This window comes from Sciurus vulgaris (assembly GCF_902686455.1).
Source record: "Sciurus vulgaris genome assembly, chromosome: 17".
Classification (NCBI taxonomy): domain Eukaryota; kingdom Metazoa; phylum Chordata; class Mammalia; order Rodentia; family Sciuridae; genus Sciurus; species Sciurus vulgaris.
Genome location: NC_136478.1, coordinates 6,800,657 through 6,816,991, shown reverse-complemented (window position 1 = coordinate 6,816,991; position 16,335 = coordinate 6,800,657). Strand labels below are relative to the sequence as shown.

At 51.6% G+C, this 16,335-nt stretch overlaps 1 protein-coding gene across 1 annotated transcript in view; it reads right to left on the bottom strand.

Annotated features, from left to right (window-relative positions):
- Positions 1 to 16,335, bottom strand: part of CDYL2 (chromodomain Y like 2) — a 164,755-nt gene that overhangs the window by 29,744 nt on the left and 118,676 nt on the right. The window contains exon 3 of the mRNA XM_079119234.1: positions 5,358 to 5,575. Coding sequence (XP_078975360.1) covers positions 5,358 to 5,575 — 218 coding nt within the window. The remainder of the gene's footprint in view (positions 1 to 5,357; positions 5,576 to 16,335) is intronic.

Below are 16,335 nucleotides of genomic sequence, written 5' to 3'. Positions count from 1 at the left end.
TGCAGGATGACTTATATAAACAGATGCATTTTAATGGAAAAGAGAGGGCCAGGTGGTAATCTGAACCAAGACTCTCCAGGCCCCAGCTCTGCTGGAAGGACGGGAGAAGCACATTCCTCGCTAATAGGGTGTAAGCCACAGATGTTCATTTTGAACATCAAAAAAGTGAACAGGCCACTGTCTTGCAGTTCCTTTAATCCATCTGCCTCCAGAAATAGACACTCTCACCTATATATGAACTCTGATTCTCTCAGAGGCAAATACAGGAAAACCCCGCTGCAAAGCTGTGAGCTGCAATTTCATGCATGACTCAGAGGGGCCTCTGCTGAAGCCATGCTTACCCGTCAATTTGTAAAAACAAGGCCAGACGCAACAGCTGCCTCCTTTATGAATTAAACTGAAAGTGATCAGCGTTCTGCTACAGCAGAACCAGAGACCAAGGTCACGCCTCACTAGCGCACCTTCCCTTTGCTTCTCTGGTTTCGAGGACCTGACGTGGACCCGTGGCCGAGGTTCCCCTTTCTTGAAGGACTCCAAGTTTCATGAAGTAACTGCTGCACATCAAGTGAAGTGCTCTGAAATCCCCCCACTGCCTTGGCCTCTGAGGCCGAACGCGCTGCTCCCAGGGCGTGTGCTCCTCAAAGGTCACGATCTGCTCAGAGCCTCTGCTGTGTGACGGGGACGCTGCGCGGACTGCCTCGCACTTCGAAGCCCTGAGTGTCCCCTTTACGGTTCCTGCCCGTGCTCGCACTTCCCGGCGGCTGCCTGCACCTGCTGTGAGCTCTGCCGAGCGAGCCGCTTCCCCAGAACGACTTCCAGCTTCTGATCTGCCACGGGCTGGGAACCAGACAGCTGAGTTCACACGCGTGACCTGGGTGTGACAGGAGCAGCACCACGGCTCCTCTGCACGAGATCCCAGTCACCCCAGGACCACCTCAAAAGCAGCACCCCCGTGAGGGGGTCTCCAGAAGCCCCCACCTAGCTGCACTCTCTCCCTCTGTAAGGGCCCAAGAGCTGCATACCTCACTGCTGTGCTCCTCAGGAGCCCCCTGCAGTGTGTGCACATTCTCGCCTGACCTGCTTTCCATGTCACGGAGACCCTTGTGACGGGCCACCTCTGAGATGGGCCTCACAGACCCCTCGCCTGGTCGTCACGCCCTGTGCAATCCCGACCCTTGAGTGAGGACCGGACCTCACAATCTGCTTCTAAGAGAACATGCCAAAGTGATGGCATGTCACTTCCAAGAGGAGTTAGGTGGCAAAAAGACCACAGCTCTGTCTGGGCCACCTTCCCTCGCTGTCTCTTCTGGAGCCCTGGCTCTGGAGGAAGTGGGCTTCCACACCATGAGGAACCCCGGGGTCCACCGGCAGGCCTCTGGTCAGTGAGGACCAAGGCTTGTCAAAAAACACATCAGCGAGCTTGGAAGTAGACTCCCCCCTCCACCAGCAAAGCCTGCAATGAAACTGTGACCCCAGCCAAACTGCTCCTGCCACCTGTGGGAGACCTGAGCAGGAGGCTTCCGGCTAAGCCACACCCAGATGCCCAGGCCACAGAAAGGCAGGCTAAGGAGTGCACATGGTGTTAAGTCTGGGGCAATGTGTCAGCAACCGGCAACTAACACAATCCTGTGAGAGCTGCACTTCACTCATCCGATACCCCCACGGCGCTTCAGTCAGACCTTTCACATGATGGAATTTAACAAACATTTCTTAATTAAAGGAATGTGCAGCTTTTACCCCATTAGAGTCTAGTTCTGAAATTTTCCCAAAGGCTCATGTGCTAAAGGCTTGGTCCCCAGTGGTGTCACTATTGGGATGTAACAGAAACTTTAGGAGGTGGAGCCTTGTTGGGAGAGATGGGTCACTGCCTTTGGAGGATTTATTTTGTCCCTGGACCCTTTCTTGCTATCTCTGGTTCCAGATGCCATGAGATAAGCAGCTTTCCCCTACCACACCCTTCTGCCATGGTGTTCTGCCTAACCAAAGGCCCAGAAGCAGTGAAGCCGAGAGATCTCAGTTGAAGATCCTCCAAAGCTGAGCCAAAATAAATCTTTCTTTTTTAAAGTTGTTTTTCTCAGGTATTCTGTCACAGTGACAGAAAGCTGACTGACAGAAAACTGGTACCAAGCAGTGGGGTCATTGCTTTGAGTATACTGACCATGTGGTCCAGAAGCCTTTGGAGCGTTTGTGAGATGAATTTGGAAATGTTTGGGGGAAGCAGGTTAGACAAAGGCTAAGAATGGTATAAGCAGAGCTTACTGGGCAATGGAGACCAGAATGCTCACAGCATTGTGAACAAAAAAGACCATACTGATGAGGTTTCAGATGGAAATCAGGACTCCGCTGGAAACTGCTAAGAGGCCATGATTCCAGTAAGGAGTTTGTCTATATTTTGTTCACGCCCTGAGACTTTGTGTGGAGGCTGAGTTTAAGTATGGTAGATGAATTAATCTGGTGGAGGAAATTTCAAGGCAGCACAGCATTCAGACCGTAACCTGGGTATTGCTGGCTGCTTTTAGTCAGATTGTTTTAGCTAGTTTTTGCATCATTGTGACCAAAACACCTGACAAGAACACCTTAGAGGAGGGGAAGTTTATTTGGGGCTCATGGTTTCAGAGGTCTCAGTGCACAGATGGCCATTCCAATGCTCTTGGCCCAAGGTGAGGCAGCATATCAGGGGGAGGGAGCCAAAAGAGGAAAGCTGCTCAGCTCATGGCGAGGTCAGGAAGCAGAGAGGGGAGTGGAAGTTGCCACAGGGAGAATGCCCTTCCAGGGCACACCCCCATGACCCCCTCCTCCAGCCATGGCTGCCTGCCTATGGCTATCCCCAGTCACTCCACACAAACTAGGATGGCCTGATTAGGTCACAGCTCTCGTGATCCAGTCATGCTTCCTGAATGTTCCTGCGTGACAGGCGCTTTGGGGGCACATCTCATATCTGAACCATTACATGGACATACAGTGAGAATCAGGAGTTAAAAGGACAGTGGGAAAATCCAAAAAAACCTGTAGTTTCTCCAGGAAGGAAGTGTATCTAAAAGGTGGTCAAGGAAGGTGTGGTTGCTGAAGAAAGAAACCAGACTTCTCACAGGGACAAGAGGAAAGTAGCTTCCATGGTATTTTAAGAACTGCCCAGATCCCACCCATACAAACTCAAGGACATAACAGTGTGGATTCCTTTGAGAGACCGCTTTGAAAAGACAGTGCCGGGTCACCCCACTGCCTCAGGGGTGCCTAGGAAGTCTTTCCCCAAAATCCGTTTCACTGTGCTCAATCATCAAGGCCCTCAGAGGCTGCTCAGCTGTGATCCAAGGTGAGCCCAGCTCCTACTCCCAATGGCAGGGGCCCATGGCAGGGTCCACATGGGCTGGCTCTGCAGCCATGCAGCATGTAAGGCTGGGGAGTCACAGAAGCTTCTAACTAGATTCCAAAGATAGGTCGCCTTGAAATCTGGTTAACAAGTCCAGCAGTGCACGAATTTCTGCCTGTGAGGCCAATTCGACTGATATCAGATACACAGCTAGGCAAAGAATTTCAATTGTGGAATTTCAGTTTCTCCACTAGCGAGCAAGGTGGGTCCTGCTAATGACCCTTAAGTGGTGTTTTAGTCAGCTATTGCACTGCTGTGACTAAAGGATCTGACCAGCACAATTACAGAGGAGGAAAGGTTTATTTGAGGGCTCATGGTTTTAGAGGTCTTAGTCCATAGAAGGCTGGCTCCATTCCTTGGGGTCTGAGGTGAGGCAGGACATCATGGTGGAAGAGCATGGCAGAGGGAAGCAGCTCACATCATCAGGGAGGAGAGAGAGAGAGAGAGAGAGAGAGAGAGAGAGAGAGAGAGAGAGAGAGAGGGGCTCCACTCTCCAGATTCAAAATATAAATCCCATAGCCACGCCCCAATTCCCACCTCTTCCAGCCACACCCACCACTTCAATGAATCCCATCAGGAATTAATTCACGGGTTGGGTTAAGACTCCTACAACCCAATCATTTCTCCTCTGAACCTCCCTGCACTGTCTTGCATGTGAGCTTTGGGGGACACCTCACCTCCAAACCATAACAAGTGGCCTGATTCATCTTAACCAGACCTGGAGCATTTGCTGGATACTCCCGCGTACCAGGAGCCTCTCTGCACAAGGAAGCTCACAAGGAAGGTCCTGCGAGTGACTTCCCAAGGTTACACGAGTGGCAAGCTGGAGGAGAACAGATTTGAACCCAGGTCTATCAGAGTCCAAAACCTGCTTTCTTCCCTCACAACTGCCTCTTCCTGTCAGTGGAGTCCTGGGACAACTCTGCCCTGCCAGCCAGCTCACCCAGAGGCGATCCACTCTGGTTGAGAGAGCTGCAATTACGGGATCCATAGCTCTCTGCCCCTCCCTTCCCTCCCACCTGTAATGGCCAGCGCCCATTAGGAAAGGAATCCCTGATTAACCAACCACACCCGCGGCTCAGCAGGAGAGGACCTGGGCGCCTCAGATCAGTCAAGCACAGGAGGCCTTTGGTTTCAGGGATGCGTGGAAAACACGAAGCTGCACCCAAGACAGAAGGAACTGGCATAGGTCTGCTTTAACGATTTCTTGAAGGAAAATGCTGTACCTTTTAAAAGTATGCTTTTAAAAAGTAGTGAAGTTGGGCTGGGGTTGTGGCTCAGTGGTGGAGCACTTGCCTAGCATGTGTGAGGCACTGGGTTCGATTCTCAGCACCACATACAAGTAAAATAAAGGTCCACTGACAACTAAAAAATATTTTTTTACAAAAGGTAGTGAAGTAGAAAAAAATCCAAGAAGCATTGGTTTCGTGTGGATGTGTCATGATGAGCTTAAAATAACAGGGTTTTTGGGGATCTGAACACGGGGTGAGGCCGGAGCTCTGGACTGCTGTGATCCCACACAGAGGCCCACAAGGCAGAGGACCCGGGATGCTTCTGCTGAAGGTGGAGGAGCAGAGTCCCCCCACGCTCCAGGCTTAGTAAAAGGGAAGTGAGCCTTTACCAAGGGTGGCAACCACCAACCCCACAAACCCACGGGCATCGACCTGGCTCTTCCCTCAGAATCTGTCAATCACCCCAGACAGTCATGCCCACAGCTCCATAAAGGAATCGGTCTACGTAAATCAGAAGGATAAGACATGCACACAAACTCAAGGACACAGCACCGCGCACCCCATTCCACCTCCTGGCCTCCCGAGTGTACTGAAGCCACCAAGCAATGCCAGCTTGGTGAACGGCCAGCCCTTGGCCATGTCCCCAGAACCCACTCGATCGCAGTCCCGCCCTGTTCCCGCAGGGTACTGTGAGGATGGGAAGGAGGTCTGGAATGACGTCCCCAGCCTGCCCACCCCTCCACCAGGGCCCTTACCTCTGGCGTCAGTGCGTTGTTGTCTGAGGTCTGGCTGGACAGCAGGATGTGTGTGAACCCTTCCTCCTTCCGCACCACGATGTCTCGAAACCGACAGTTGCTCTCATTCTGGCGGACACTGTACCTGAGCCTCTTGTCAAAGACATAGTCCTTCTCTGCCTCCAGCTTCCTCTTCACGGGGCTGTGCAGGCTCAGCCCCCCATTGGTCAGTGCAGAGCCTTCCAAAATCAGAAGCACAAAGTGAGAAGCTGACATTGACCACGATCCCACAAGAGCACAACCACAGGCATGTGGAAAGGTCCCATGCCTGGGACCCCCATGCACGCGCTGCTCTGGGGGTGAAGAGCCTGGAGCTAAATGCTACATCTCCAAATTCAGAGGAGGACCTGGCTGCACAGTCCTGAGTCCCCTCTCCAGCACACTGGCCAGTGAGCAACAGGGAACCCACTGGTCACTGGGGAGGAAGCCCTGTCCAAGGCCAGACACCTCTGGCACAGGTGAGAACAAGAGCAACACCAGCTGCTGGCCTTGGTCCATCTTGTGCTGTGTACTGAACACGGTCCCCAAACACGTCCTGAACATTGTGCCCTTCAACAGGAGAGCTGGGAATGAGGCCCGAGAGCCCAGCGCCCCCCCCAGGGCTGCCCTGAGCTGGGGAGGACGAGGGCCAAACAGGCAGGGTCCTCAAGTCTCTGTCCTCTCCTCTTGTGAATCAGTCACAGCATCCGTGCACTTCCACAAGTGTGTAGCAGCGTTCATAAACAGCCAGGGTGCCGTGGTTGAGAGGCTGACAGCCAGGCCATCAGGAGCTGCCCTGGGAGCTCTGGGGTCCTGGGAGAGTGGCCCAGGCCACCCCAAACCTCCCTCCAAAGCCCACATGGGAAGAGGCTCAGAGTATTTTTAAAGCACTTCCCAATCAAGGGGAAGAAAGAGAGAAAGGTGTCAAATTACCAATCCCAGCAATGAGTGAGGGGCCATCACTCTTGATGCCATGGAATTAAGAAGGTGACACAAGAAATACTGTGACCTGCTCCTGCCCATGCCTTCCACGGGTTAGGTGAAGTGGACCAACTCCTCAGAAGACACGTACTTCCAAAACACACATGAAAGGAAGACATCGTTTCAATATGACTTTATCTATTAAACAAACTAAACCAATCATTAATCTTCTAAAAGAGAGGGCACTAGCCCAAGTGAATCATACCAAACATTTATGGAGGAAATAAAACGAATCTTCCACTACCCATTCCAGAACACAGAATCCAAGGGACACTCCCTAACTCGTGCAAGGGGCTGCGCGATGCCCAATAAAGATATGAGAAAACAGACCATAAAACAATCTCTCTCATGAACATGGATGCCAGATATCAGCAAACCAGTGCTAGCAAAGTGTATATGCTACCAACAGGCACGCAAGCTGGATCAACAGCTGAACCCCCACGGGTGCCGTCTGCCACATCAGAGGGCTAGAGAAGAAAATTCGTGTGATTGTTATCAACTGATGCAAAAAAAAAAAAAAAAAAAAAAAAATCTGGCCAAATCCAATACAGGGTACTTCCCTGCTTGCTCAAGAGTATCCACAAAACACCTACTGCTGACATCACACCCAGTCGCGGGAAGCTGCAGGCCTCCTCTTTAAGGTCTGAAGCAAGGAGAGAATATCCCCTCTCTCTCGATATCACCTTGAAAATCCTGGCTAGTGCACAAAGACAAGAAAAGGAAATAAAAGATTATAGGATTGAGAAGGCAGAAATAAAGTGACTTCCTTTTACAAGTGGTGAGATTATTTATGCAGAAAGTACCAAAGAATAAAAGCAGGGGGATCCCCAATCACCACCATCCTGGAACAGACCGGCAAATCCAAAGGGGTCCTGACCCAGAAGATTAATGTACGAGTCCATTACATTTCCACATCTAGCAATTAACAACTGGAACTTGACATTTAAAAAACAGTGCTGTTTCAAGAGCACCCAGAATATCAACTACTTAGGTAGGATTCTAATAAAATATACATAAGATCTCTGCGGAAAACTACAAGTCTCTGGAGAGAGAAATCAAAGGAGAGTTAAATAAATCGAGAGAGATTCTGTGTCCATGAAGGAGAATACTCAAACTTTTAAGATGTCAGCTCTCCCAACTTGCTCTGCAGGTTCAAGGCAATCCCAGTCAGAATTCCCTGAGCTACTCTATGCATATCGCCACACTCGTCCGAAATGTTATTTAGGAAGGAAAAAGATCTGGAAGATCCAAAATAAAACTAAGGAGTTCGAGCAAAGTTGGAGGACTCCCAGGACCCAAGACGGGGACTTAACATGAAGCCTCGGTGTGGCACAGGAGAGAGAAGGGGGTGCAGGGCCAGCGCGCCCGAACGGAGTGCCCAGAAAGAGCCCGGGCAAGACGGCAGGGTGACCTGGCACAGGAGTGAAGACACTTGAATGCAGAAAGGACAGACTTCCCAACAAGTGGCACTGAAGCCAGTGGATGTGCCTTTGCAAAAGAAGAGAAGGACCTCAGCAGGACTTCACGCCTCTCTCAACCTGGACCCTAGCCTAAGTGCAACACTGAAAAACTTTTAGAAGGTAAAAAGATGAAACCCGAGCGATCTTGGTTTTGGCAGTGAGCTTTTAGATACAGCACCAAAGGCAGGTTCTATGGAATAAGAAATTCATACGTTGAGTATTACTAAAATCAACAATTTCAGATCCTGGAAGGACATTGTTAAAGGAACCAAAGGGCAAGCCATATACTGAGTGAAAATATTTTGCAAATAAGGACCTGACAGATTTTTGTATCCAAAATGTATAAAGGACTTGGAGAAAGCAACAACAACCCAGCCGAAAACAAACAACCCAGTTGAAAAATGGGCAGAAGGTCTGAAGAGATGCCTCACCAGAGGAGGTACCTCTGGTAGCAGGGAAGCCACTGAAGCACGCACCATCACTCATCAGTCAGGAGACCCACTGCACGTACACCAGGTGAGCCAGGAGACCCCGGTGCATACACCAAGTGAGCCAGGAGACCAGCTGCCTTACACCAGGTCAGCAAGAAGACCCCCTGTGTGTATACCAGGTGAGCCAGGAGACCCCCTGTGTGTATACCAGGTGAGCCAGGAGATCCTCTGTGTTGTACACCAGGTGAGCCAGGAGACCCCCTGCACTTACACCAGTCAGGAGACCGGCTGCCTTACACAAGGTCAGCAAGAAGACCCCCTGTGTGTACACCAGGTGAGCCAGGAGACCACCTGCTGTACACCAGGTGAGCCAGGAGAGCCCCTGTACTTACACCAGGTCAGTCAGGAGACCGGTTGTCTTACATCAGGTCAGCAAGGAGACCCCCTGTGTGTACACCAGGTGAGCCAGGAGACCCCCTATGTGTACACCAGGTGAGCCAGGAGATCCTCTGTGTTGTACACCAGGTGAGCCAGGAGACCCCCTGCACTTACACCAGTCAGGAGACCGGCTGCCTTACACTAGGTCAGCAGGAAGACCCCCTGTGTATACACCAGATGAGCCAGGAGATCCTCTGTGTTGTACAGTAGGTGAGCCAGGAGACCCCCTGCACTTACACCAGTCAGGAGACCGGCTGCCTTACACTAGGTCAGCAGGAAGACCCCCTGTGTGTACACCAGGTGAGCCAGGAGACCACCTGCTGTACACCAGGTGAGCCAGGAGGGCCCCTGCACTTACACCAGGTCAGCAAGGAGACCCCCTGTGTGTACACCAGGTGAGCCAGGAGACCGGCTGCCTTACACTAGGTCAGCAAGGAGACCCCCTGTGTGTACACCAGGTGAGCCAGGAGACCCCCCTGCGTGTACACCAGGTGAGCCAGAAGACCATGTGCACTAACACCGGGTGAGCCAGGAGACCACATGCACTTACACCAGGTGAGCCAGGAGACCCGGGCGCATACACCAGGTGAGCCAGCATCCAAAAGACTGAAGGTACCAAGTGCTAGTGAGGACAGAGAGCAACAGGGACTCACCTCACTGCTGACAGGAACATGAAATGCAACAGCCACACAGCAAGTGGTTGGGTCTGCTCTTAACAGTTGAACGCAGCCTTAGCACAGGATTGTAGAGATTCATGTGCAAAAACTGTTTGGAAATCATAGAGCCACAAAACAGTAACAAACCAAAAACAAATGCAGCTTTATTCACAATCATCCCAGATTGGAAGTAACCAACATGTCCTTTAATAGGTGAATGAATGTGCAAATATAATGGAAAAGCATTCAGTGACAGAGAGAAATCAGGCAGTAAGTCACAATATGACATGAATGAATTTTCAATGCACGTCCAGGTAAAAGAAGTCAGTCTGAAAAAGTCAGAGCATTACATGATTTCAAGCGTATGACATCCTAGGAAAGGCGAAACTTTAAATCTGCAAAAAGATCAGTGGTTGCCAGCAGTTCAGAATAAGGGGAGGGTTGAAAGGGTGGGAGAGGGGATTTTCAGGGCAGTGCGACAATTCTGGATGACGCTGGAATGGAGAATCCAAGACAGAAGGCGCTGGTCAAAAACCAAAAACTCTGCAGCCTGAGAGCACACTTCGAGTATGCACATCTGAATATCATTTAGGAGGCCTGGGGATCCTGGAGAGAATGCAGAACATGGCCGAAGAACCCGGTGGTGCCACACAGGTGTGAAACCACCGCTCCAACGAAGGCCGGGGAACGAGGTGCTGGCGCCTGCACGTTAGAACTGAGTGGGGTCCGCAACACGAAGGGAAAATTAAACTCTGGCTGAGCCCCTCCAAGTGATACAGCTGCTTCCGAGAAGGCAGCCTGGCCATTCCCATCCTACCAGTCCAGGTCAACAGCGACTAGGCAGTTCAGCTAACAGACAGCAGAGGGAGGAACAGGTCTTCACCAGAGTGGAGTTCAGAGAAGCAAAGGGGAGGCCAGAGTGATCCACGGGGCCCTGGGCAAGAGTGGCAGGTGTCGCCAGCCAACTGGTTTAACTCAGCATGGACGGTGACGCACACAGCCGTCTGTATGTGAGTGTACACCCACACAGTGTGTCAACATCCCTCCTCGTGTGCACCCTCACTCTCGGCTGAGGGTCCAGAACCAGGCATCCCATCTCAAACAGCACAGCTGGGCTGCAGAGCGGGGCTCCCACACCATTCTCAAGGAGAGCCCAGGACGGCCTGGCCAGGTGGCTGGCTCCAGGGCTGGGGCAAGAAACATCCAAGACATACGTGCCAGAAGGGAAGGAAGAACTCAAACACCAAAGCCACCTCCGCCATGATGAGGGCGCTGGGCAGACACAGGCCAGCAGAGACGGCTCCCACGCCAAACTGGGGCGATCTGAAGGGCAAGTTAAGTACCAAGGGACTGTCACCGGAAGTACATAGTGACCATCCATGAGTCCAAAGTGATGTAAATAAATGATGGAATAAATACAAGCTGAAGAGACCAATCTCCCACGCAGAGGAATTCCTATTAACTGACGTAACTACCGCAACCTCAGGGAAACAGTGACTCCTCTTCCCTGTGGCCATGTGGCGAGGACACTGCAGAAGTGGGGGTCCTAACTGCACTCTGGGGGGACCGGACACACCACCTCGGCCAGGTGGTCACCACCAACACCAGCCGTGACGGGTCAGTGTGCCTTCTGAGTCCGATGTGCCGAGAAGGGTGCTCATCCTCTAGGCCCCCCAAGCCGACAACCCCAGGGCAACCATGAGAAAACCATCAAGTGGATCCCAGGGGAGGGCACCCTACCGGATGCCTGAGCAGCCTCCTCCGGCCCCTCAGTGTGAGGGTGTCAGAGCCAGGGAGCCTACGCCTGGGACGCTGCACGCAGGCACCCGAGATGGATTCTGAACAGGCCTCGGCTCCAAAATGAGAAGGTAAGACTCCTTCTCACTCAGGAACTCAGCCAGCTCTCCAATTTTTCTGTGATTCTAAGACTATTTAAAAAGCAGAGTTTGTCTCAAAGGGTAACTCAATAAACAGCAGCACTTCCAGGTGGTGCTGCGTGCAGCAGGCTCAAGAACGTCCTCCAGAGGTCTTGACACCTGCGTGTGCTTCAGGATCGCCCTTGCTGCCTGGGCAGCTCCAGGGCCAGGCGCTGAGAAGCAGGCTCCAGACAACCCAGGAATTCCTCTGTCACTGTCACTGTCACCAGGAGCCACTCTGGGGCCAGGTGTGTGCTGAGGAAGATATGCAAATCTCACTGATTTGTCAGCCTTTCTGCCAGGGGGTTGGGGGCTGCTCCCTCGTGGGGAAGTCACCTCTCGACTGCGGGAGGTGTGAGGATGCTCAGGGAGCCCTTCCTGTGTGCTCTCTGCGTCCCCCCACGGGCAGCAGGCAGCCTGCCAGACCCAAGCTCCAGGGAAGTGCCCCACGTTCAGATTCTCAAGGGCGGGAGGATCAAACAGGTATTTGAAGGACCCACATGCAGTCGACACTGAATAAATGTGGGCTCTGATTTGCTTTATCACGTCGCAGCCCAGCTAAGCACATTCTTCGGGCAACGTCTGCAGCTAGCGTGAGTCTTTCTCTAAAGTAACAGAGGGAGTAAGGGAACCACGCTGGCAGGCCCACAACCCACCTTCCACAATACCTGAGGCACCTGGGAGCCCACGGGAATTGCTGCCCAGACCCAGAGCACCAGGTCCCCTCTGGGTGGGCCCAGACTTCTCTCCCCACTTGATTCTAGCAACGGCTCAGAAGCAGCAGGGTCAGACTCTTAATTAGCACCCGGGGTCTTGGCATCTCAGGCACTGGGCCCAAGGCAGGAACCAGGAAATGCTCTGCTGGGCACTGGCCTCTGTCAGGCCTGTCCCCTGGAGGTGAGTGGTCTCACTGTGCGGACACTGTGGGCACCAGAGCTGGAGGCGCAGCAGAGGTGCCGTGTCCCCAGCTTCTGAGACGCGGCCCCATTCTGTACTTTTCCGTTGCTCAAAGCATCTGGGCTTGGTGGAACGTGGAGAAGCGGCCCCCGACACCCGGTGGGATGGTTTAATGAACCTCAGAGGTGAACACAAGCGTTTAATTAAAAGGCTCGTTTTCAGAGAGCCGTCACTTCAGGGTGAACATCGGACCCCGGGCCACGCAGCAGGGCTCCCTGACCCACTGGGCACAGGTTCTGCAGTGGCCTGGGTCGCAGAGGCAGAGCTGACTCTACCTGCCAAGAAGTCAGGGCTCCCAGCATGGGTGCCTCTCCACTTCAGGCCGGCCAGGCCACCTCCCAGCCAAGTCACACGTTAGGGACAGCCACGCATGAGGGCGCGAGACCAGGAGCCTGTTCTGAGCAGCTCTGCGGCGCTCAGCGTCCCATGGAGCGGCCACCGTGGGCCCAGATGAAGACGAGGCAACAATGCACTGGAAGCCACCAAGCTTTAGAACGCTAGAGGCAGGTCTGGCCCGGCCTCTGAAGTCTCACTTCAGGCCAGCTGTCCTCCACGTGACAGGGTTCCAGCACAGATGGAGAAAGGCTGCTCCTGCAACCTGCTCGGGTGGGGAGGGTGTGGACGGTGACTACCAACTAAAATAATCACAGACCAGAAAACAACGGGGTGGGCTGGGGCTGGGGCTCAGTGGTGAGCGCTGCCTGGCACATGAGAGGCACTGGGCTTCACCCTCAGCACCACATAAAAATAAGTTAAAAAGTTAAGACATTGTGTCTTAACAACTAAAAAATATTTTTAAAAAACAGGTATGTTTTACAAATACACCCTATTTATCAAAGTCCGTGGCCTTCCTATTGGAGCGCAGGGTGAGGCAGCCCCCAGAGAGGCCAGGGTCCTGGGACCCCCGACCAAATAACCAGCAAAACCATCTAAGGACAGCAGACCCGCTACTCCATCGCGACTTGGGGCTCACAGACTGAGGCCATCTGGGGAGGATGCTGGGCCAAGGACAGAGGGCCTTCTGGGCGCTGGGACCCCTGTCATGGGGCCAAGCTGCTTGTGTCTCAGAAACCTCCTCCAGGAGATGCAGTGGACGTGTCCCCAGACTGCAGCCTGGGAGGACCGCGCCCGGCCTGCTGCCTCCGACAGACTGCACCCAGCTGGCAGTGAGGCCCCGGAGGACTGGGAACACCCTGGAAGCGCCAGGAGCAGGCTCTGCAGTCAGACCTTGGGAATCCCAGCCCTGCGTCGCTTCCCCGGAGGAGCAGCCACAGAAGCCCCTCGTCCTCACCTGTGGTTAACGGGACCCACTCTGCAGGGCTGTTTGGAACTTGCTCAATCCAAGAGCCAACCACAGTGTGCCCGGGGACACGCCAGCCACTCCTCGCACTGGCTGAGGGAGGCGGAGGCATTCAGAAGGAAGAGCTGGCGGGTCAGCCCCCACACCCTGCCTTCCCCACCTCCACCCCCAGGCCCGAGGGGACCAGTCACCCTGAAGAGTCCAGGAAGCCTAATGGAGGGGCACTGCCTGGGTGCCAACCCCACAACCCCTCTCACAGCTGCTGGGCGGGCAACCCTGGGGCCCGCAGGGAAGGGGAAGGACGCACATGCTGTCTAGGGGCAGGCCACCGCCTCGCGAGCCTCCTTCCTTCCAGCCCCTCCAGGCCTCCCGCAAAGGACAAAGGAGCGTTGCCACGCAGAAGGCTCCATCCATCACGCCCCCACAGCGCCCTGCCCCCGCACAGAGGAGCCAGAGAACACGCAGAGGGAGAAGCCCGGCAAGACGAAGCTGCTCACAAGCGAGATCATCACCTCTGGGTACAGGAGGAGAGCGTCCTCGGGCCGCGGCAACCAAGGCTGGGAGCAGGGGGGGGGTCCTGGCTCAGGGCTGTGAGCCAGGGATGAGCGGGGCCCCTGCCCACCCACAGGGGCATGGCAGTAGCAACCAGGAGATGCACAAATGCTCTGCCGCACCAGCAGGACCATCAGAGAGAAAGCAAAGCAGAAAGAATCAAGAGCAAACCCCCGCTCGGGATGAACTTGCACACCCCAATCAAGGACTTCAGCAGCATTGGGAAGGACTTCAGGAACATTCTGAATGCTCAAAATGCAAGATGCAAGAAAAATACGCATTTAAAATAAATAAGAAACTCTCAAACAGAAGCAGAAATAAAGAAAACAAAGACAGTGAGCAGGGTAAAGAACTAATTAAAAATCAAAGAAAGAAAAATATTGTGTATCACAAATTAAGGACTAATATCCCCAGACTGTAAAGGACTTTTAAACACTGAAGACAAACAGACCGAAAAGCTCTCCAGAAGAAAAGGAACAAAACACGCCATCTACAAACATTACATCAAAATGGCCTTTAAACTTAAAAAAAAAAAAAAAAACTTCGATCAAAGGAGTAATACAAATTAAAACTCTTAATAAAAGATATGAAAATCAGAACTGCACTGAAAACCCTACCCCGTGACATCATCCTCTGCCAGAGCGCACGCAGGGAGGTCAGGCATTCTCCAAATCGTGGGTGGGGTGAGGAAGAGTACCACCACTCTGAAGAAAAACTGGCAACAGCCGACAGAATTGTCTCTGCACTTTCTCTACCAAGAAATCCTAATTCTAGAAACAATGCAAAAACATACCTCCAAGTGAGCAAAAATTATACATGCATGAGGTTATTGTTTACAACATTATTTATGATTGCAAATACTGGAGATGACCTAAATGTCCAAGCACAGATTTGTGAAATAAACGAAGGTGTGTCCACATAGTGGAATATTATGCAGCTACGAACTAATAGGGAGTAATTTCCAAAATATATTTTTCAAGTGAAGACAGGAAAGGCTAAACGGTATTTTGTCTTTAGTGTAAGAAAGATGGGAAATGAGCATTGATAAATCTGTTTACTTTTGCAAAAAGAAATACAGGATCAAAAAAATCAGAAAACAATGGCCTTGGTCACTGATGTGGCTGGAAGGAGACTGTAGCAGAGGTGGGGAAGGGGTGACACTTTGCTGGATATATCTTTTTGATTTGGGGAAGGCTATTAAAACACTGAGATATAAAGTAAAATCAATGAAGATGGAGGAGAATAAACTACACGCAGATATAAAGAAACAGATGTTTCCCCATAAAAACAGACTAGGACTCCCAGAGAAGGGGTTGCTTCCAGGGCCAACACAGACAAGGTGCAAGTTGGTCCAGAAAATCGTGAAGTACCTGGCAGTAAGGAACTGCCCAAAAGAATAACCAGACATGCGACAGGACAAATGAGGCAGCTTTTAAGGACTCCCAATGGCCAAATCTAGGACAATCTGAACATTAAAATAAGTAACAGCAATCTGGATCATGGACAACTGCATAAAACAAAACTGCAATAATGGAAATGACTAATGACGGACGGATGGACAGACAGGTGACAGGACAGGATGGGTGGACCATGGACAGGGTGGAGTAGGGGTGAAGAGTGACCGCATCAAGAGCTTCACTTGAGATGCATGACCTGCATCTCATCTTGAAGAATCACCGACAAACCCGAACTGAGGAACACTCAATAAAATAATCAGCGTGTGTTCTTCAAAAATGGAAGTGCCACTAAAGAAAACGCGAAGTTGAGGAGCTACTTCTTAATCTAGTTAAGCAGATTAAATAGAAAAGACAGTCAGGGCACCATGAATATCTAAAACACTGGGGCCACAGAAAAAATAGGAATATGGACTGTACGGATTAGATAGACACACAGCAACATGAAACATCCAGACTACATAACGGCACTGTTGACTTGCAGAACAGTCTTTTCTTAAAAATACCCACACTAAATATTAAGGGGGAAAGAGGCAAAACATATGAACTCTATAATCAGATAGTTCATAAAATGATAATTTTATCATTCATATGATCTTTTGTATATGTATGTATCTCTATATATAGAAACATCAATGAACACACGAACAAAAAAGGAAAGAAAGCAAACTTAGCAAAATGTTAAAACCAGTGAATTTTTTTAGCACCTTCTCTTTTCAAATGGCAAACACTTTTAGAAATTTTAAGACTATGCTAATGTCCTGTTTCTTCTCATTGACTTAATGCTTCTGAAAACCAGTGATTGACAGCAAAGT